The 23,220-nt window shown below is 44.9% G+C and overlaps 1 protein-coding gene across 3 annotated transcripts in view; it reads left to right on the plus strand.

Moving 5' to 3' along the window:
* Positions 1–23,220, plus strand: part of OPN5 (opsin 5) — a 255,314-nt gene that overhangs the window by 224,775 nt on the left and 7,319 nt on the right. For 2 of the 3 annotated variants that reach the window (XM_063915249.1, XM_063915250.1), the window contains exons 3-6: positions 4,421–4,540; positions 12,635–12,805; positions 14,417–14,751; positions 19,781–20,007. In XM_063915249.1, the coding sequence (XP_063771319.1) occupies positions 4,421–4,540; positions 12,635–12,805; positions 14,417–14,751; positions 19,781–20,007 (853 nt within the window). The remainder of the gene's footprint in view (positions 1–4,420; positions 4,541–12,634; positions 12,806–14,416; positions 14,752–19,780; positions 20,008–23,220) is intronic. The other variant, XM_063915251.1, reaches the window with a different exon arrangement.

Raw genomic sequence — 23,220 nt, forward strand, 5'->3', positions numbered from 1 at the left:
CGGAATATGTGTAAGGAGCATTATGTGTGTCATGTAAAAATGCATTAATAATGTGCAACATGTGTAAGGGGCACTATGTGTGTCATTATGTGTATAAGGGCATTAATAATGTGCGGCATATGTGTAACAGGGTACTACTGTGTGTGTGTCATTATGTGTATAGGGGCACTAATAATGTGCAGCAAATGTGTAGGGGACACTATGTGTCATTATGTGTACAAGGGCATTAATAATGTGCGGCATATGCGTGAGGGACATTATGTGTATAAGGGCATTAATAATGTGTCTCATGTGTAAGGGGCATTACTGTGTGGAATTATGTGTATAAATGCATTACTAATGTGTGGCATTGTGTGTATAAGGTGCTGTACTATGTGGCGTTGCGTATAGAAAGGGCACTACTGTGTCGCCTAATGTGAATAAGGAGCAATAGGGTGTGGTGTAATGTGAATAAGGAGCAATTCAGTGTGATGTAATGTGAATAAGGGGCTCTACTGTGAGGAATAATGTTTATAAGGTAAAGTGATACTACTATGGGATGTAATATGAATTATGGACACTATCGCATGATCAAATGTGAATAAAGTTGCAGTACTGTGTGGCGTAATTGGAATTGGGGTTACTATTGTGTGGCCATGCCCCTTGCCAGCAAAAACACACCCATTTTTGGGCTGTGCGCCAAATGTGCGAACTGTTGGTATTTAAAATATAGGGGGTACAAACACCAAAATATGGACTGCTATATCTGAGGGGTGATGGTGCTGGGAAAGAGGTGCAAGGTCAGAGACGGTACCAGCGGTGGTACTAGGGGGCACCAGCCAAAATCTTGCCTAGGGCATCATATTGGATAGGGCCAGCTCTGTCTGACCTCCTACAGTTGCAGAGGAGATCTGCAGCCAGAGAAAGTGCTCACTACGGAGGAACTCTCTCTCTCTCTCTCTCTCTGTATGTGTATATATATTTATATATATATATATATATATATATATATATACACTGCTCAAAAAAATAAAGGGAACACTTAAACAACACAATGTAACTACAAGTCAATCACACTTCTGTGAAATCAAACTGTCCACTTAGGAAGCAACACTGATTGACAATCAATTTCACATGCTGTTGTGCAAATGGAATAGAAAACAGGTGGAAATTATAGGCAATTAGCAAGACACCCCCAATAAAGGAGTTGTTCTGCAGGTGGTGACCACAGACCACTTCTCAGCTCCTATGCTTTCTGGCTGATGTTTTGGTCACTTTTGAAAGCTGGTGGTGCTTTCACTCTAGTGGTAGCATGAGACAGAGTCTACAACCCACACAAGTGGCTCAGGTAGTGCAGCTCATCCAGGATGGCACATCAATGCGAGCTGTGGCAAGAAGGTTTGCTGTGTCTGTCAGCGTAATGTCCAGAGCATGGAGGCACTACCAGGAGAAAGGCCAGTACATCAGGAGACGTGGAGGAGTCCGTAGGAGGGCAACAACACAGCAGCAGGACCGCTACCTCCGCCTTTGTGCAAGGAGGAACAGGAGGCGCACTGCCAGAGCCCTGCAAAATTACCTCCAGCAAGCCACAAATGTGCATGTGTCTACTCAAACGATCAGAAACAGACTCCATGAGGGTGGTATGAGGGCCCGACGTCCACAGGTGGGGGTTGTGCTTACAGCCCAACACCGTGCAGGATGTTTGGCATTTGCCAGAGAACACCAAGATTGGCAAATTCGCCACTGGCGCCCTGTGCTCTTCACAGATGAAAGCAGGTTCTCACTGAGCACATGTGACAGACGTGACATAGTCTGGAGATGCCAAGGAGACTGTTCTGCTGCCTGCAACATCCTCCAGCATGACCGGTTTGGCAGTGGGTCAGCAATGGTGTGGGGTGGCATTTCTTTGGAGGGCCGCACAGCCCTCCATGTGCTCTGCACAGGTAGCCTGACTGCCAATAGGTACCGAGATGAGATCCTCAGACCCCTTGTGAGACCATATGCTGGTGCGGTTGGCCCTGGGTTCCTCCTAATGCAAGACAATGCTAGACCTCATGTGGCTGGAGTGTGTCAGCAGTTCCTGCAAGATGAAGGCATTGATGTTATGGACTGGCCCACCCGTTCCCCAGACCTGAATCCAATTGAGCACATCTGGGACATCATGTCTCGCTGCATCCACCAATGCACCACGACTGTCCAGGAATTGGCGGATGCTTTAGTCCAGGTCTGGGAGGAGATCCCTCAGGAGACCATCCGCCACCTCATCAGGAACATGCCCAGGCGTTGTATGGAGGTCATACAGGCCCGTGGAGGCCACACACACTACTGAGCCTCATTTTGACTTGTTTTAAGGACATTACATCAAAGTTGGATCAGCCTGTAGTGTGTTTTTCCACTTTAATTTTGAGTGTGACTCCAAATCCAGACCTCCATGGGTTAATAAATTTGATTTCCATTGATAATTTTTGTGTGATTTTGCTGTTAGCACATTCAACTATGTAAAGAACGAAGTATTTAATAAGAATATTTCATTCATTCAGATCTAGGATGTGTTGTTTAAGTGTTCCCTTTATTTTTTTGAGCAGTGTATATATATATACATAGTAAATACAGTACTGTGCAAAAGTTTTAGGCAGATGCTGCAAAGTTAGAATGCATTCAAAAGTCGAAGTGTTAATAATTTAATTTTATCAATTAACAAAATGCAGAGTGAATGAACGGAAGAGAAATATAAATGAAATCAATATTTGGTGTGATCACCCTATGCCTTCAAAACAGCATGAATTCTAGGCACATTTGCACACAGCTTTTTAAGGAACTCGGCAGGGAGGTTGTTCCAAACATCTTGGAGAACTAACCACAGTTCTTCTGTGGATGTAGGCTTGCTCAAATCTCTCTGTCTCTTCATGTAATCCCAGACAGACTCGATGATGTTGAGATCAGGGCTCTGTGGGGGCCATACCATCACCTTGTTCGTCTTTATGCTGAAGATAGTACAGGCAGGTACTTATCCATCATGCAATACCATCAGGGAGGTGATTGGCTCCAAATATATTCTGCAGCAGGACAACGAAGCCAAACATACGGCCAATGTCATTAAGAACTATCTTCAGCGTAAAGAAGAACAAGGAGTCCTGGAAGTGATGATATGGCCCCCACAGAGCCCTGATCTCAGAAGATCTGTGGTTAGTTCTCCAAGATGTTTAGAAAAACCTCCCTGCTGAGTTCCATCAAAAACTGTGTGCAAGTGTACCTAGAAGAACCAATGCTCTTTTGAAGCAAAGGGTGGTCACACCAAATATTGATCGGATTTAGATTTCTCTTCTGTTCAATCACTTTGCATTTTGTTAATTGATAAATATATATATATATATATATATATATATATATGTGGACAGGGGATGAGGTGGTGGAGAGCGACCAAAGGTGCCAAAAAATTGCTAAAAGCAGTGTGATGTTATATATAAAAAAATATAAATTTATTGCAGTGGAACGCACTTATACAAAAACTAATTATAAAAACATACAAGCTCATATAAAAAAGATATATAAATATGACCCATACGAAAAACATAAAAATGAAAAAAAATTTTTAAAAAATAAAAGAAAAAAGCATGGTGACCACATGTGTTGCTTAAAGACCCCTTGATGAAGTCCAGATAGGACGAAACGCGTTGGGTGCTACTCCTTGATCTAACCTCACCACAAAGTTAAGCTATTTTTTATTCCTCTTTTAAAACATTGTGAAAGCCTTTTACTCCCGTGTGTCCTTTAAACCTTTTAAGTATTTTTTACCTTCTATACTAGAGTGATACTCTTAGGTTTTTAAGCAACACATGTGGTCACCATGCTTTTTTCTTTTATTTTTTAAATTTTTTTTTTAATTTTTATGTTTTTCGTATGGGTCATATTTATATATCTTTTTTATATGAGCTTGTATGTTTTTATAATTAGTTTTTGTATAAGTGCGTTCCACTGCAATAAATTTATATTTTTTTTATATATAACATCACACTGCTTTTAGCAATTTTTTGGCACCTTTGGTCGCTCTCCACCACCTCATCCCCTGTCCACATAACCACTTTTATAGGTAACGGTACCAATACCTATATCTATTTGAGGTAATGAGCTGACACCCTAATATACAAATAGGGAGTGCAAACGCATTAAGCAGTTTACTGTACACTACCTGTAGAGTTCCCATTCCTGTGTTAATACATATGATACTGCATCCGTGGCGCTGATATCTTTCCAGTACACATATATATATATATATATATATATATATATGTGTGTAACCTAAAATAATCCCATTATGTATGTGTCTATGACCGTTCTTTCAAATGTCACTGACGCTATCCTGTGTTACCAGAAACGTGTTTATTCATGTTATTGATCATATTAATTATGTTATTGATCATATTATTGATTTTTCCCTTAGGTATTCTCTCAACAGTTGGGAACAGCTATGTCTTATATATGGCTTGTAAAAGGAAGAAAAAGCTCAGGCCGGCTGAAATAATGACACTTAATTTAGCAGTGTGTGACTTGGGAATTTCAGGTAAATGCAACGTGGCAACAAATGAGACCCCAAAGCACCAATATTGCTGATATATAAGTTAGAGAACAAGTGAACCCATTATTTGGGGGTAGGCACTAGGGGGGTGGGGGGGGGGGTGTTAAGATTAGGCACTGGGGGTGAGGTGTTTGCCCCCCCCCCTCCTCCGAGGGATAGCCCTAACCGCCACCCTGAGACAGTTAACCCTAGCTGCCACCCTCAGAGGGTTAGGGTAGGGGATGGGGGGGGGGGGGGGAGTTAAAATATTTAACCGCTCCGACGTCAGGGTCTTCAATGTTGGAATGCCGGTATTAGTCATGTGACCGCCGGCATCCCGGCGACCGGGATTTCATACCGAACCCGTGTGTATACCAACCAGCAACTGAGAAATATCTGCAATAAACCTAAATGAAGCAGAAGGACTTATCTCCCAAAAGAAATGTCCACTTCTTAAATTAAACGGAGAATAAACACAGGTAATGCAAGATTCAGTGTTACGTTATTAGCAGATAGCCTGGTGAAAAAAATAGGAATGATATATCAAAGACATTGGATCACATTTATTCATATTAATAATATATATTTAAAAAAACAACACATTAATTTCACAGAGATGTAGTTAAAAACTCTTAGGGACCTATTTATCCATTATTATATGCAAGGGGTACCTGTAAATAATCAGAATCCCCGAATGTATGTAGCCTGACATCGGAGATATCTGCTGCAGTCTCCGGTTTTCACTTGCAAAACAGTTCCCATATAGGTTATTATGGGGGCTGCTTTTTATCTAAGTTTACCAAGCTCTGGTATTTGATACATACTGCAGTATGGTCCCGGTAGCTAATGGCATTTGAAGACGTGTAAGCCCGTTGTAGCAGCCTATGGGTTACATATCACAAAAGTACTGGGAGAATAATCTGGACGATCCCTCCCCAGCACTTTCCACTTGCGAGGTCAGCAAAAGGTGCATGAACAGTTGTGCGCACGGCGCCCAAAGAAGTAATGAAGGGATCGCCAATGTGAACCCTTCACTTCTTACACACTGCAGGGAGGGACTCCTTTCAGAGTCCCTGTCCCCGCTGGTGTAGTTTAATACGTTTGGACGATTAGTGGCGATAAGAAATTATAATTAGACCAGATAATAAATAGGCCCCTTAGTGACTAATGAGTATTTGTAGCAGCTCTGGCACATGTGCAATACACTGCCTGATGTTAAATCTGAAGCCTAATTGGTCCCTCTGTCAGGTATGTGTCCAAAACACAGAATATCTGGATGTAGGTATCATCGCACACCAAACACTGAATACTGTAGCTTTCCATAAAATGTATGTCCTTGACATTCTATTCTATATAGGAGCATACAAGTCACTTCTCTTGTTTCTGTTATAGGGCAGGCAGGGCTACTCCCTTCTACAGCTTCATTCATATGACCTTATTTATCAATGAGTGATAAATTTCACTGTGAGTGATAAATTGCACCAACCAATCAGCTCCTAACTGTCATTTTTGAAGCACAGTCTGTAACATGGCAATTAGGAGCTGATTGGCTGGTGCAATTTATCACTCACAGTGAAATGTATCACTCAATGATAAATAAAGGCAAAAGTGCCCAGTTACAAACATAGGCCCTCATTCCGAGTTGTTCGCTCGCAAGCTGCTTTTAGCAGCTTTGCACACGCTAAGCCGCCGCCTACTGGGAGTGAATCTTAGCTTATCAAAATTGCGAACGAAAGATTAGCAGAATTGCGAATAGACACTTCTTAGCAGTTTCTGAGTAGCTCCAGACTTACTCGGCAACTGCGATCAGTTCAGTCAGTTTCGTTCCTGGTTTGACGTCACAAACACTCCCAGCGTTCGGCCAGACACTCCTCCGTTTCTCCAGCCACTCCCGCGTTTTTCCCAGAAACGGCAGCGTTTTTTCGCACACACCCATAAAACGGCCAGTTTCCGCCCAGAAACACCCACTTCCTGTCAATCACATTACGATCACCAAAACGAAGAAAAAACCTTGTAATGCCGTGAGTAAAATACCTAACTGCATAGCAAATTTACTTGGTGCAGTCGCACTGCGGACATTGCGCATGCGCATTAGCGACTAATCGCTCCGTTGCGAGAAAAATATAACGAACGAACAACTCGGAATGACCCCCATAGAAACATGAAATTTGACAATAGATAAGAAGCACCCTAACCCCCCCTGGTGGCGCCTAAACCTAACACACACACATACACACACACACCCTGCCTAACCCACTCGCTATACTTATGCATGCTGGTTGTTGGGATTCCGGCGTCCGTCTCCTGGCCCTGTTGGGATTCCAGTTTCGGCATTCTGATGGGTGTCAAGATTCTGATGTTGTTATTCCGACTGTCAGGATCCCGGCAGGCGACATCCTAACTGCATCCCCCATAATGAGATACTGTATCTTGGGGCTGGTCTAAACACGTAATGCAGTTATGTTTTATATACACCTTATACACGTAGCCTGGAGGTAATTGTATACAAGATTTTTAATAATTTTGTGCATGAAACAAAGTGTGTGTACACTGAGCCATCAGAAAGCAGAGGTGTCACTATCCCAGTCACGCTCAGTAAATGTTGGATTTCTGAATATTTCGGATATGTTCAGCCTTCTTCTCTATCTTTTTATGACATGAAAATGAAGCACCAGTGAGATGATACACGGTGCACGCAATTACATTCTCATTACCGACTCTCCCACACTTCCCACTTCATTCAGTGTTGCATTCATTAATTGATGTAATATAGACACTCTGCTCTCCAGTCACCTATCCCAGACCAAGTGACTGCAGCAGTGGCCTAGCAGGAATTACTGAGTTATTGAACCTTAATATTCCATAATCTACATGCCGACTCATGGACTAACGAACCACAGAGCCCCAGGCCACTGCTTTTATCCCAGGCTCTACGAGCCATGCATTCTAATTTATCAGCTCGTTCTGCAATGCATGAATCATAACTAGTAATTAAGATAAAAGGACAAACTAAGAATGAATGATTGTCTAATTTCAGCAATTATCTGCTAGTCTGACAACAGGCAAATCCGGTGGCATGATGGAGCTCTATGGTTAAATGGTTAAGGAATACAGTAAAATAATGAACACTTCTGGCTAATACCCCTTTTACACCACCTGAAATATCCAGGGTTTTTGCGCAAAAACACGGATTGCAGGTGGTGTAAAAGAGTCCCATCGCCAAAACCCCGGGTCCGTTTTCCCCGGGAATCCACCCCGGCAGTCGACCAGGGTTGGACAAGGGTAAGACCCGGGTAGGAGGCGACGTAAATCTGACCCGGTAGCCATTTACAGCATTACAGACCTCCCGAACCACAGTGTCCAGCGGGCTATCGGGAGGCTAGGGGTCTCAACGCACGCTGTCTACGCAGAGAGCAGCACCATGCTGGTTGCCATGCAGCACCTGAGGCTGGAGACACAGCGCTTGTTTTCTATGCAGGCAGCAGCACCATGCTGATTGCCATGCAGCACCTGAGGCTGGAGACACGGTGCTTGTTGTCTACGCAGGCAGCAGCACCATGCTGGTTGCCATGCAGCACCTGAGGCTGGAGACACAGTGCTTGTTGTCTACGCAGGCAGCAGCACCATGCTGGTTGCCATGCAGCATCTGAGGCTGGAGACACGGTGCTTGTTGTCTACGCAGGCAGCAGCACAATGCTGGTTGCCATGCAGCACCTGAGGCTGGAGATACGGTGCTTGTTGTCTACGCAGGCAGCAGCACCATGCTGGTTGCCATGCAGCACCTGAGGCTGGAGACACGGTGCTTGTTGTCTATGCAGGCAGCAGCACCATGCTGGTTGCCATGCAGCACCTGAGGCTGGAGACACGGTGCTTGTTGTCTACGCAGGCAGCAGCACCATGCTGGTTGCCATGCAGCACCTGAGGCTGGAGACACGGTGCTTGTTGTCTACGCAGGCAGCAGCACCATGTCTGGTGCCTGGCAGCGCTGGAGACACGGTGCTTGTTGTCTACGCAGGCAGCAGCGCCATGTCTGGTGCCTAGCAGCGCTGGAGGGTAGGTGCAGCACAGCAGCTTCCGGGTTGCTGGGCTTGCCCCCAGGGTGACACCCCGGAGTCCCGATCTGCTGGGTTTCCCAGCACTTGAAGATGACGTCATCTCTAAGCACCAGCCCAAAAGACACTGCAGTGGACATGGTGCGATCCGAGAATATCTTAGATCGGCACTGCGGTGTAAAAGGGGGGAATCCCGTGTTCAAAATCCCGGGATTTTGGTGTAAAAGGGGTATTAGATGCACTTGATTCCTGTTGAGGTAATAAGGTACAACTAGTAATACATGAGTGCATAGAGGTGTACATAGACAGGTACAGATGTGTCCTCTTACATCCTTGCTGTAGTCACGCTAAACAGCCCTTGAAAGTGGCGCCATGCTGGGGCGGGACTCGGTAGCGCCGAGCGTACTTATTTTTGTTTTGTTTTTTGTGAAAATGCATCTTAGACGTAAAGTAATCTAATAGGACGCACAAGCAGCTTCTGCTGATTAAAATGATATGCGGCATGCCTATATTCTGTGTGTAATTGCGGCTGTATCTGCATCCGAAATGCCACGTTACAGTGTTTTCCATGAAAATACTGTAGCATAACATTTCATATGCAAATACAGTTGCAGTCACACACAGAATATAGGCATGCTGCATATCATTTTAATCAGCAGAAGCTGCTTGTGCGTCCTATTACATTACTTTGCATCTAAGATGCATTTTTTATGGAAAAAAACACCAAAAAGATGCTTGGCGCTCCCAAGTTGCACGGCACTCACATGTTATGTGTAACGCGACTTGTAGTGCACGTAGCAAAGATGTAAGAGGACACATCCGTACTTGAAGGATGCATTATACAAATAGAAAAAAATCTGTTTACTGTTATTACAATTCTAACACCGGGAGGGGGGGGGGGGGGGGTGAGGTAGGGGGGGGGGGGGAGGTAATAGTAAAACCTGATTGAGCTCTTTGAAGCCTGGCACCAGTATTCCTGGCAGAGTTTCTGAAATGATTGATGTCGTACCTAGAAGCTAAAGATGTAGAATATTCCGTTCAGGGAGGTAGCAATGAGTATACAGTGACAAGACCACATCTTTATATCTCTGTTTTATCCGAGCTTTGATGACATTGCTACATGTACGGCATGTGATCCACTTTATGTAGGCGTACAGTACCATACTATCCCTTTAAACTGGGACGCTTATGAATTACACAGGTTCTGTGGGTGATTAAACCCAGATGAAATGCTTTCTTGAATTAAGCCAGCCACAGAACCTGTGTAATTCATGAGTTTCCCGATATAAACGGATAGCATGGTAAGCCTAATCTTAGGGTTGTACACACAAGACAAGGCTCCAGTTCCTTGTAGGGGGATGTAGTTATGTGACCGGTGGTCAGGAATCTGCTGATCCCAAGCGCCGGTCACTCATACCCAACCCCTTGTAGGTATACAGTCATGATGACATTTACATTAGGGTTACCATTAAGGTTACTGTTAGGGTTACCTTTGGGTTAGGGCACAGTACAACGTGTTCTGCACCACTCCCTTTAGATGGCATGGGCACACTTACCTAGCTGCAGTGCACCGATCATTGGTAGAGCACAACTTCACCACCTACGCTTGTCCATGGCCAGCTCCCACCCAAAAAACCCCCAAAACAAACACCTACATAACAATGTACAAACCTGGGCAACCTCCATGAGCATTATTAGCTATTAAATGGCAGTATACACATGACGTGTCCAGTTTGGCAATAGTACATATGTGCCTGATCTACACCTGGAGAGAATAATAGTCACTGCACCTGTTTTACACCAGGGAATATGTGGTGATAGTGACTGATAAATATATACAGTAGAACACCATATTATTGTAATCTATATACTGTACTACACCATTTATACACACTATAGAACATGTCTGAAGATTGTTAGCTGTAATTTAAAAACAAATAAAAAAGTTGCTGAGACAAACTGAGAATAATCCTTCTATTCAAATTAGAGATGTGCAGGTTTGGATTTTCCCAGTTCTTAACGCCAGAATTAATGCGAGTTCGGATTTATCCGGATTTTTCTTATTGGCTATCCAAAACATGTGACATACCAGAGCCAATAAGATGCAGTTTTGAGATCTGAGTAAATCCGGGTAAATCCGAACGCGCACATCTCTAATTCAAATCAATACACACACATCTTTCATGTTCCCCTTACAGACTATCGGTAATATAACAGTAAACATGCAAATAGTTTGACGTTGCAACATTCCTGGAGTTTTAGCATAAGTGAGAACGGGACTTATGCATTCAGCCAATCAGAAGTGGCTGTTAATCATTATTACCATCAATTCGCTTTTAGCGCCAGGGGTTGAGCACCCACAATTGCGTCTGTCCTTTGGCCAGCACGGAGCAAATTCTGCTCACACAAGAACTTACCTAGCTGTGCCCATGCTTTAACGTCACCTGTAAGAATACAGTATTTGGTGTGCATGCACAATTTGCAAGAAAAAAGGCCCAAAAAATGGAATTTCTGTTGGACTCTACACGAGCGACGTAGGGGGTCATTCAGATCTGATCACCGCTGTGCGTTTTCCCACAGCGGGCGATCAGATCTGAACTGCGCATGTGTATGCACCGCACTGCATTGGCACGTCGCACGGCTGCAACGGGCATCAGTGCCCTGCGAAGGGATGGTGCGAAGAATCTATTTGCACAGGCATTCGCAAGGATATTGACAGGAAGATGCCGTACGTGGGTGGCAACTGACCGTTTTCAGGGAGTGTCCGGAAAAACGCAGGCGGGCTCAGGCGTTTTCAGGGAGGGTTCCTGACGTCCGCTCCGGTCCCGATCAGTAGGATTTAGGCGCACTGGAAGAGTAAGTCCAGGGCTGTGCAGAGACTGCACAAAATCAGTTTGTGCTGCTGCACATGTGTTCCCACACTTGCACAGCGAAAATATATTCCCCCTGTAGGCGGTGACTATCTGATCGCAGGGCTGCAAAAATCGCAGCCCAGGGATCAGGTCTGAATCACCCCCATAGTTGAGTCTAATACATAGAATGTGCTGCTACATAGACTGCTCCATCTGGCTCATAAATAAACACACTTCCCCCATAAAGACAACTGCATTCACAAAACAAATAAGCCCGACTGGAGTTGGATCTTTTACACTTTCGAAAATGACCTTTAATAAGAACAGTGCCCCAGGAATTCTGCACATCTACAATGACTGTCAGACTCAGACCGCTGATAAAATTGTATTTATCTTCAGATATTCATGTTGCCTCAGGGCAGCTTCCATCATCTTAATCTATTTTCTTCAGGGCTCAGATATTTTCCTTGAATATTCAGTTCATTTTGTGTCTTATGGATTTATCTGGCCCAGGAAAGGTTGTACGGTTCCCGCGAGCCTTGTTACTACCAGCGCTAACCTTACACCTGTGCTCTCTGTTTGTCACAACAGCATGAAAAGCAATCAGAATGATTTGTATTGTGGCAGAAGAAATACTGATATACCACAAGTGATTGCAACAAGCTAGATATCCCCTTTTGCAGTCCCAGTGCGATATTGTTGTCACTTGGGAATAAAAAAAATCATTGTCAATAGAAAATGATGATAATAAAATACTGTAGGACAAACAAAAAATACACACAAATATAAAATAGCGGTTTGACCATCTCAACACTGCCATCTAGTGTTCAGTAAGCAAATCACTTTTACTGTAGTGTCAGTCTCTAACTAGTAATGAATGGAAACATCTGTCTACCCCGAGATTACTGCTGTGTTGTGGGTCATTAATCAGCGCAGTCGAACACTGTTCACGTTTTTGGTTAGACAACAGCATTGATGCAATGTCACTTTGAGGTTAACGTGCACCTGTCACTTGTGCCTCATTAGAGTCAACAGTAAATCCAATTTAAAATGTGTGGACATATTAAGTCCAAGTGCAAGGAAGCTGTAAATAAGCCAACTGTATGTGGTAAAGCATAATTACTTAATATAAACTGAAAAGGAAAACTATTCATTCTGTGTAACCTGTGTACTGATGTCCGTGCATCTCATTGCAGTGACTGGAAAGCCATTCTGCATAGTGGCCTTCTTTAGCCACCGCTGGATATTTGGATGGAGCATGTGCCAGATGTACGGATGGGTCGGGTTTTTCTTTGGCTGTGGAAGCCTCATAACCATGACCGTTGTCAGCTTTGACAGATATCTGAAAATCTGCCATCTGAGGTATGGTAAGTAAAAGCTTTTATTATTTATCAGCCTCTATTTATATGGCGCACACATATTCCGCAGTTCAGTATAGAGAGTGTTTCTGTCATTCTTATCAGTCCCTGCCCCAGTGGAGCTTACAGTTTATATGTACTATCAAATGGACGGACACACACACACACGATTCATTTGTTTTTAAAATCATAAGCCAATTAATAGAGGCGGTTCCAACTTACATTTAGTTAGGGGGCTGCTGCTACCTCCATGCCCGGAGAGCAGACAGCCAGCTGCCAGCCCAGGGTCCCGGCACCTGCCCAATGGATCCGGCAGGTGCCGGGACCAGCGCAGACTCCGCGGTGTAACTGCATGCTGAATTCCCCCGTTTCTATGGACTTCATTGGCTGCAGCCCATAGAAGCCGGATAAGGCTGCACCAAAGGCAGGGAGTTGCTTCCTACAGGAAACCAGCTATATGCTAATCGCAGCCCGGTCTGGCAGTCCTGGAGGGAGGAAACACCTCCCAGTGGGACTGCCTGTAATGTCTGTGACTGACAGGTAGGACTTCCGATAGGAAGTCACTGCCAGTCACAGTGAAACCAGTGCAGTCACTCACTGACACTGAGAGGGGGGGCGGATTCTATTTGGGGGGGGGGGGGGGGGGGGGGGCGGCTGCAGTCCTGCAGCCCATAGGTAAAATCCGCCTCTGCCTACTAGTATATTTTAGTAGTGTGGGAGGAAACTGGAGCACTTGGAGAGAATATGCAAACTCTACATACACAGTGCATTGGGGGTCTATTTATTTAGCCTTGGACGGAGATAATGTGGATGGATTTAAAGTACCAGCCAATCAGCTCCTAACTGTCATGTTACAGGCTGTGTTTGAAAAATGACAGTTAGGAGCTGATTGGCTTGTACTTTATCTCCATCCATGGCTTAGTAAATAGATCCCATAGTTTTTGAACTCATGGCCTCAGGGCTGTCAGGCAGTAATGCTAACTACTACGCCAACTGTGTTGATATGTAAAATACTGTAGGCTGACCAACTGTGAACAAAATGTTTTATAAGATTCTGCTCTCAGTGGTTGATTTATGTAGACCCCGCACTAACTGCATATTGTATCGCTATATTTGATGGCAATGCAGATTTAAATTGCGCCGATATTTGGCAATCTAGCATTTTCCACTGCTTTCTAAATCGCGCAGACAACGTAGTCCTCATGGCAGCCCATGGCGATGCAGTAATATGAGAAAATATGGGGGCCGCTAGAGGAATCATTGGTTTCTCTGCTATATCCCTGCTGCTTCATAGATAGACCCCTAAGTGCTTAAGTGTTGGGACACTAGAGCTGTTCTTCAACATGGGGCCGGATGTAATGATGCCCGACAACGCTGGAGGTGCGGAATGCTGGCCGATCTTGGACGTGTTTTTTTTTTAAAGGGGCAACACTTATACCATGCTTTGTGGGTGATTGTTCCTTTAAAAAGAATGTCATTACATCAAGTCCATAGTATCTAAAAGCTTCTGGAACTCTATTCCATACCAATCTTCCCTATGGAATTCCAGCAGTTGCACCATATTTTTTCTATTGTAAAGTCTATTGTGCTTTGCTTATCCTGACTATAACATTTCCACAGGTACCTGGCTGAAACGCCGTCACGCAATCATCAGCCTGGTGATAATCTGGTCCTACGCATCGTTTTGGGCCACACTACCATTGGTTGGGGTGGGTAACTATGCCCCGGAACCGTTTGGAACGTCATGTACTTTGGACTGGTGGCTGGCACAGGCCTCTGTAAAGGGGAAGGTTTTTGTTCTCAGTATATTCTTCTTTTGCCTCTTCCTCCCCACCGTGGTTATCGTGTTTTCCTACGCAAAGATCATTGCCAAGGTCAAGTCTTCTGCAGAGGAGGTGGCGCACTTCGACGCCCGGAATCAGAAAAACCACACACTGGAGATCAAGCTGACCAAGGTGACGTGATGGTGTTCTGTATTGCTCACAGAGTTATATAATGGAAGGAGCTGGGGGCCTAATCCATGTCTGTACGTGATGGCCGGTTATCGGCAGGCGGTGCATGTGCTTCGATCATACTGCGCATGCGCCAAGGTGACGCTGCGATCCCGCTCGCGATAGGGATTTCATGGAGAAATGAATGACAGGAAGTGACTGTTTGGAGGTGTTAACGGGAAATGGTTGGTAAACGCAGGTGTGGTTCCGGTGGGCGTCTCTTTTCATTTCTCATCGGCAGCTTCACTTGCTTATATCAGCAGTTCCAGAGCCTAGAAAATCACAATTGTAATTGCAAAGAAACATAAATTAGGCCCAGGGTCCGCAGCAGCACAAAGTCAGATCTGTATCTATTGGGGATCAGTACGTAATCCCGCTGGACGGGATCCCGGCGGTCGAAATACCGATGCCGGAATCCCGACCACACAATCCCGACAGGGGAGGCGAGCGGAACTCAGCCCCTTGCGGGCTCGCTTCGCTCGCCACGCTGCGGGCACGGTGCCTCGCTACGCTCGGCACACTATTATATTCTCTCTCTATGGGTGTCGTGGACACCCACGGAGGGAGAAAATGTTGGGATTGTTGCGGTCGGGATTCTGGCGTCGGTATTTCGACCGCCGGGATCCCGTCCAGCGGGATGTTGACCGCATCCCATCTATTGGGTAAATGTATGAAGCTGTGATAAGAGAGGAGAAGTGAGCCAGTGGAGAAGTTGCCCATGACAACCAATCAGCTGCTCTGTATAATTTTATAGTATGCAAATTATAAATGTTATTTCAATGCTGATGGGTTGCCATGGGCAACTTCTCCATATTTACCCCTTTAGTGGGTGCAGGGTGTGCAGTGCATCGGTACTTTGCTACACGAGCCAACAGGATCTGAATTATGCCCACCGTCACTTATGATCACTGCTGAAACCAAACCTACCCAACAACATTTATATTTTGTTTTTTCTTTATTTCACAACTTTATCTTGGTACGATGTTGTAAAATATCATATTATTATTTCACCATTACATACAGTAGATAAGATTTTAAAAATAATTAGCGGCTTAGCAGCTCTTCCGACACACCCATGAGGTGGCTGCCCAGCGTTGTTTTTGTATTTAGGGTGTCGCCAGTAGCCCTGATCCTCAGCTTTCTTTTCTGTTCAGTTTTAGAATCGGTTTTCCATCACGAGATGGGTTTAAAGTTTTCCTTCTGTTATCGATGTTGCTATTCCGAGGCTTTTGGGTACACGATATGGTTTGTCTTCCCACCTCCATTTCTGTCAGATATTTTAGTTCACTGATTTATGGTTATCAGGGCCGGTGCTAGGGTGTTCGGCGCCCCCCTGCAAACTATAAATTTGCGCCCTCCCATAGTTTACAAAGGGATAGTGTGCTGCAAAAAAGGGGTGTAGTCTCACAAGGAAGGGGCGGTGCCACACAATAGTACTCCCATTTCAAATTACGCCACACAGTAGCACAATCTTATTCACATTACCCCACACATAGTAGTGCTGTTTATGCACATAATAGCCCCTATAGTAGCGCCACTTATACACATAATAGCCCCTATAGTAGCACCGCTTATACACATAATAGCCCCAGTAGTAGCACCACTTATACACATAATAGCCCCTGTAGTAGCACCACTTATACACAGAATAGCCCCTATAGTAGCACCGCTTATACACATAATAGCCCCTGTAGTAGCGCCGCTTATACACACAATAGCCCCAGTAGTAGCACCACTTATACACATAATAGCCCCTGTAGTAGCACCAATTATACACATAATAGCCCCTGTAGTAGCACCGCTTATACACATAATAGCCCCTGTAGTAGCACCGCTTATACGCATAATAGCCCCTGTAGTAGCACAGCTTATACACATAATACCATTTCTGTCAGATATTTTAGTTCACTGATTTATGGTTATCAGGGCCGGTGCTAGAGTGTTCGGCGCCCCCCTGCAAACTATAAATGTGCGCCCTCTCATAGTTTACAAAGGGATAGTGTGCCGCAAAAAAGGGGTGGTGCCACACAATAGTACTCCCATTTCAAATTACGCCACACAGTAGCACAATCTTATTCACATTACCCCACGCATAGTAGTGCTGTTTATGCACATAATAGCCCCTATAGTAGTGCCACTTATACACATAATAGCCCCTATAGTAGCACCGCTTATACACATAATAGCCACTGTAGTAGCACAGCTTATACACATAATAACCCCTGTAGTAGCACAGCTTATACACATAATAGCCCCTGTAGTAGCGCCACTTATACACACAATAGCCCCAGTAGTAGCACCGCTTATATGCATAATAGCCCCTGTAGTAGCACCGCTTATACACATAATAGCCCCTGTAGTAACGCCACTTATACACATAATAGCCCCTATAGTAGCACCGCTTATACACATAATAGCCCCTGTAGTAGCACCACTTATACACATAATAGCCCCTATAGTAGCACCGCTTATACACATAATAGCCCCTGTAGTAGCGCCACTTATACACACAATAGACCCAGTAGTAGCACCGCTTATATGCATAATAGCCCCTGTAGTAGCACGCTTATACATATAATAGCCCCTGTAGTAATGCCGCTTATACACATAATAGCCGCTGTAGTAGCACCGCTTATACACATAATAGCCCCTGTAGTAGCACAGCTTATACACATAATAGCCCCTGTAGTAGCACAGCTTATACACATAATAGCCCCTGTAGTAACGCCACTTATACACATAATAGCCCCTATAGTAGCACCGCTTATACACATAATAGCCCCTGTAGTAGCACAGCTTATACACATAATAGCCCCTGTAGTAGTGCCACTTATACACACAATAGACCCAGTAGTAGCACCGCTTATATGCATAATAGCCCCTGTAGTAGCACAGCTTATACACATAATAGCCCCTGTAGTAACGCCGCTTATACACATAATAGCCGCTGTAGTAGCGTTGGTTACATATAATGCCCTCAGAAGTGCGATTTATACAAATTATGCCCCCCCTTCCACACACACACATGGCCGGATTAAGGGAGAGGTGACAGCGGCAGCCGTCCAGGGGCCCCAACACACATCGCGTTTGGAATCGGAGGAGTTTCCCTCCGCTTGTCCCAGGATCCCGCTTGCCTTATAAGAGTCCTGTGCAGAAGGGAGTGCTGTCCCTGGCTGCCTGCCTGCTCCCTCTATATGAGCGTATCCTGCTGCAGCAGCGGTGGCTTCTCTCTGACAGCAATGACAGCAGTGCTGCTCATCTCTCTCTCCCCTGCTGCTGCATGCTCTGGCGCTGACCGATCCCCCCCTCTCCCGGCTATAAGGATCTGGCAGGGCGGCGCAACCTCCTTCACACTCACACAGTAACACCTGCCGCGTACAGAAGAGGGGGACCCATCTACTACCGGGGTGAGGCTCCTTCCCTACCCCTTCCCTCCAGATCATCAGGGGCACCACCTGCCAATTAAGACTCATTGGTAAAATGTGGAGCAGACTGAAGCATTTACCCCAAAAATTTTAATGGGGTCATGCTAGGATTAATGGAAGGGGGCGCTTGTTGCAGATTAGGTGGGGGGGGAGGGGTTGAGAGGCTTTGCCAGCAATAGTGGGAGCGCCCACAACCTTTGTTGTCCTGGGCCCCCATCTGTCTTAATCCGGCCCTGCACACACATACACACACAGTTAGTTCTAAATCCAAGTTGAGTAAGGGTCCTATAACGTCACCAGGGGGAGGAGCCATGACCGAACAGGGTACCCAAAATGTACCCTTGCGGGCTCGCTGCACTCACCGCGCTTTGGGCTCGGTGACTTACTTGCGCCTAGACCCTCCCCTGATGATGTGGCTCCTCCCCCTGACGTCATAGGTCCTTTAGGCATCTTGATTCTAGCATCTACCACACACACACACACACACACACACACACACACACACACACACACACTGTAGATACACACACACACACACACATACACACACACACACACACACACACACACACACACACTTTCTCACTCACTCTCTCCCTCAACATACCATCTGGCTGGCTGGCCGGATCTGTAGTAGCACTGGCAGTGTAGCAGTGTCTGTCCTCCTCTGCACTGCAGCCTGGTCCTGTGTATCTCCGCCCCATGTATCTCCGCCCCCTTTTCGGCCAGGAGACAGTCACTGCAGGGGGGGGGGGGGGGTAGAAGGAGGCTTCTAGCTGCCGGCGCCGCTGCCAGTTAAATGGTGCGACAAGCACAGCAGCCGGCAGCAGCAGGGTCCCGGGCGCAGCACGGGGATGCAAAGCAGGGAGAGCGCCTCTCCTGCCTGGCGCCTACCTGCTTTGCATCCCTTTGCTGAGCGGGTAGCGTGCGGGCCTGATGGTTATTTCAATCAGTTATTACAGTTCATTAAAGTTTTCATCCAAATCCATCCAGTGGATGGCACCCGAACAGGCTCCCGTGTTAAAGTTCTGTCTGGAGTACACCAATGGGAGGTCCAACCAAGACCCCAACCCTTTAGTATGTCTTTTTTGACCCATTGTTATCATTCTGTGAAGTTTTCATCAAAATCCAACCAGTGGAAAGCACAGGACAGGCCCTCCGGGCCAAAGTTCTGCCCAGTGTACACTAATGGGAGGTCCGACCGGGACCCTAACCCCCCTAAAACCTGTCCAGAATTCAACTGGACCACTTCACATTGATTTAATCAAATCTGTGCAGGGGTGTCTGAATTCATAACCAGACAGACAGACCAATGCATTTTATATATACTTTAATATGTATGTCAAGCTATAAAAACAAGACTGTGTCCAGTAGTACAAGAAAATGTTATGCTCTTTTCAAAATGATTAGTGTTTTATCTTTTTCCATTTTATTTGATTTAAAGCATGAACAATTTTCTAGGAATTTTGAATCCTTTAGTTCTAATGAGTGATAAAATGATTTCCTGTTTTTTTAATAGTAATTGGAATTCTCAATGATAAATGTGCATATTCTCTTTCTACCACAAGGTGGCAATGTTGATCTGTGCAGGGTTCCTCATTGCCTGGATTCCATATGCCGTTGTGTCTATCTGGTCAGCCTTTGGAAAACCTGATTCTGTTCCACTTGAATTTTCCGTGGTACCAACACTGCTTGCCAAATCAGCAGCTATGTACAATCCCATCATTTACCAAGTTATCGACTACAAATTCCCATGCTGCAGGACGGGCAAATCACTGCAGAAGTCAAATTCCAGGTAGGACATCTGTCACACATTATTATATTGAGGGCTCATTCACACTCACTGTATGCCTCATTGGTGCTTCTCACACGTTAATTAAGTGTAATTCGTTAATAAATAATAAAGTAGTTTAAATTAGAGTCAATGGCGCCTTTCTCACCATTGTGTTCTTAAACTGCAATGTATGTGATCTATTTCCTATTCGTCTGATGCTGTCACCAAATGAGGAAAAAAATAATATGCTTTCCAATAAATTAAGGGGGAGGTGTATCAAACTTTCTATATGGGACGAGTGGAGAAGTTTCCCAAAGCAACCAATCAGATTCTATAATTTATCAACTACATTCTGTAAAATGATAACTGGAATCTGATTGGTTGCTATGGGAAACACTCCCTCCTTCTGCATCTGGCACTCAGAGTTATAACAGGAGAAATCAAACAATAAAACAACACACCCCGGAGCCAACATAAGACCTTATGGAACACTGATTTGTGCCCCATTCTCCCCCCTTTGTCGAGAAACAATTCGGGGCCCTAAGAGTGGAGAAGTGAGCCAGTGGAGAAGTTGCCCATGGTAACCAATCAGCTACTACGTATCATTTTATAGAATGCACTTTATAAATGTTACCTCAACACTGATTGGTTGCCATGGGCAACTTCTCCACTCCAAATATTAGGAAAAAAGACTTTGCCAATAGTATTGTAGATTGGAGAAACGGCCTCCCAACAGAGTAAGGGGGGGATTCAAGCACATGTGGGATAGATATAAGTCTGTCTTACAGTACTGTAAATCTGACAAAAGGCTAATGAGTAAATAGGGGCTGAGGTTACCAGAGCGGTGGGTGAAAGGAGTCTTTTCTACTATCGAATTCTGTGTTTCTGCAATATTTGTACTGGTAAAAGTAACGCTTGCAGCTCACGTGTAACATGCGTTATATAAACTTGTTTAAGCATTAGTGCATGTTTATCTATTTTCCCGACTCGGGTAAAGGAGTTCTGAGAATTCATTACTTCAAATCTAAAACTGCCTGTGGTGATTATTGGCTTATGTCAATTGCACTACTTTTACCCATATTTACTTATGTTTTATAATCTACCTATTACATGACTAACCAGTACAGTGTTTTCCACATATATGTGGTAAGTGCAATATTACAGGCAAGGTCATACATAATATAATCTTTATAGTACCCAACCTGTACAGTACTGGGGTAGTGGAAGTCATTGAACAGTTCTGTTACCATACTGTATCAATGTACTGGAGTGATTGTGTCAGGACTCAGGGGTAATCCAGTCCTGATCGCTAGGGTGTGTTTTTTGCATCCCTGCGATCAGGTAGTCGCCGCTTACAGGGGGAGGGGGAATTCACTGTGCAGATATGCGGTCACATGTGCAGGAGAGCTGCACAAACAGAAGTTTGTGCAGTCTCTGCAAAGCCCAGGACTTACTCAGCTGCTGCGATGATCAGGGCCGGAGCTGATGTCACGAATCCTCACACAAAACGCCTGGTCCCTCCTTTGTTTTTCCGGACACTCCCTAGAAACGGTCCGTTGCCACCCACAACCGCCCTCTTCATGTCTATCTCCTTGCGATCGCCAGTGCAAATGGATTTTTCGCACCATCCCTTCGCTGCCTGGCGCTCCCCGTTGCTGCGGACCGTCGCGCCTGCACTTTGCGGTGCATACGCATGCCCAGTTCAGACCTGATTGCTCGCTGTGCGAAAACGCACATCAGCGATCAGGTCTGAATTAGCCCCTTAGTCATTATAAAACATCAGAGCTCACCTGTCATGTAGGGCAGGAATTCCCAACCTCGGTCCTCAAGGCACACTAACAGGGCAGGTTTTACTGATCTCCAGGCTTCAGCACAGATGGTTACATCAAAATAACTCTAGGTACTAATTAGATATCCCTAAAGCCTGCACTGTTAGTGTGCTTTGAGGACCGAGGTTGGGAATGCCTGATGTAGATGCTATTTACAAGCCTGACCAGATCCCATTACATATTTTCATAGAAATGATGTATAATATAATATCCGCCTTATGCAGTGATTCTACAGAAGTTCTCGCTGGTTCAAAAAATGCATCAGGGGGACCTGTGTGACCTGTGACCTGTGATCCGGCATTCTGCACTCAGTATAGTGTTAGGCCAGGGTGTAGTACATGATGTTGACAGTCACAATTTTAGTATTCATTACATTTAAGTCAACATGAAAATGTCAACATGGCTGTAATATCGACATTGAACATGTTGACATGTTCATGATGTCGACATTAAATATGTCGACACTGATGTAACTTCGACATTGTTGAAATGTCGGCAATGTCTTTCATGCATATAAACTAACCCCAATGCTATCTCTGACCCGAACCCTAATGCTAACCCTAACGGTAATCCTAACCCCAAAGCTAATTCTAACCCGAACCCTTATGCTAACTCTAACCCCAATGGTAATCCTAACCCCAACGGTAATCCTAACCCAATGCTAACTCTAACCCGAACCCTAATGCTAACTCTAACCCCAACGGTAAACCTAACCCCAATGCTAACTCTAACCCGAACACTAATGCTAACTCTAACCCGAACACCAATGCTAACTCTAACCTGAACCCTAATGCTAACTCTAACCTGAACCCTAATGCTAACTCTAACCTGAACCCTAATGCTAACTCTAACCTAAACCCCAATGCTAACTCTAACCCGAACCCTAATGCTAACTCTAACCTGAATCCTAATGCTGACTCTAACCCGAACCCTAATGTTAACTCTAACCTGAACCCAAATGCTAACTCTAACCTGAACCCCAATGCTAACTCTAACCTAAACCCCAATGCTAACTCTAACCTGAACCCTAATGCTAACTCTAACCTAAACCCCAATGCTAACTCTAACCCTAACCCTAATGCTAACTCTAACCTAAACCCTAATGCTAACTCTAACCTGAATCCTAATGCTGACTCTAACTCGAACCCTAATGCTAACTCTAATCTGAACCCCAATGCTAACTCTAACCTGAACCCCAATGCTAACTCTAACCTGAATCCTAATGCTAACTCTAACCCGAACCCTAGTGCTAACTCTAACCTAAACCCCAATGCTAACTCTAACCCGAATCCTAATGCTAACTCTAACCCGAACCCTAATGCTAACTCGAACCTAAACCCTAATGCTAACTTGAACTTAAACCCCAATGCTAACTCTCTAACCTGAACCCCAATGCTAACTGTGA

Source organism: Pseudophryne corroboree, chromosome 4 (assembly GCF_028390025.1).
Source record: "Pseudophryne corroboree isolate aPseCor3 chromosome 4, aPseCor3.hap2, whole genome shotgun sequence".
NCBI classification, from domain to species: domain Eukaryota; kingdom Metazoa; phylum Chordata; class Amphibia; order Anura; family Myobatrachidae; genus Pseudophryne; species Pseudophryne corroboree.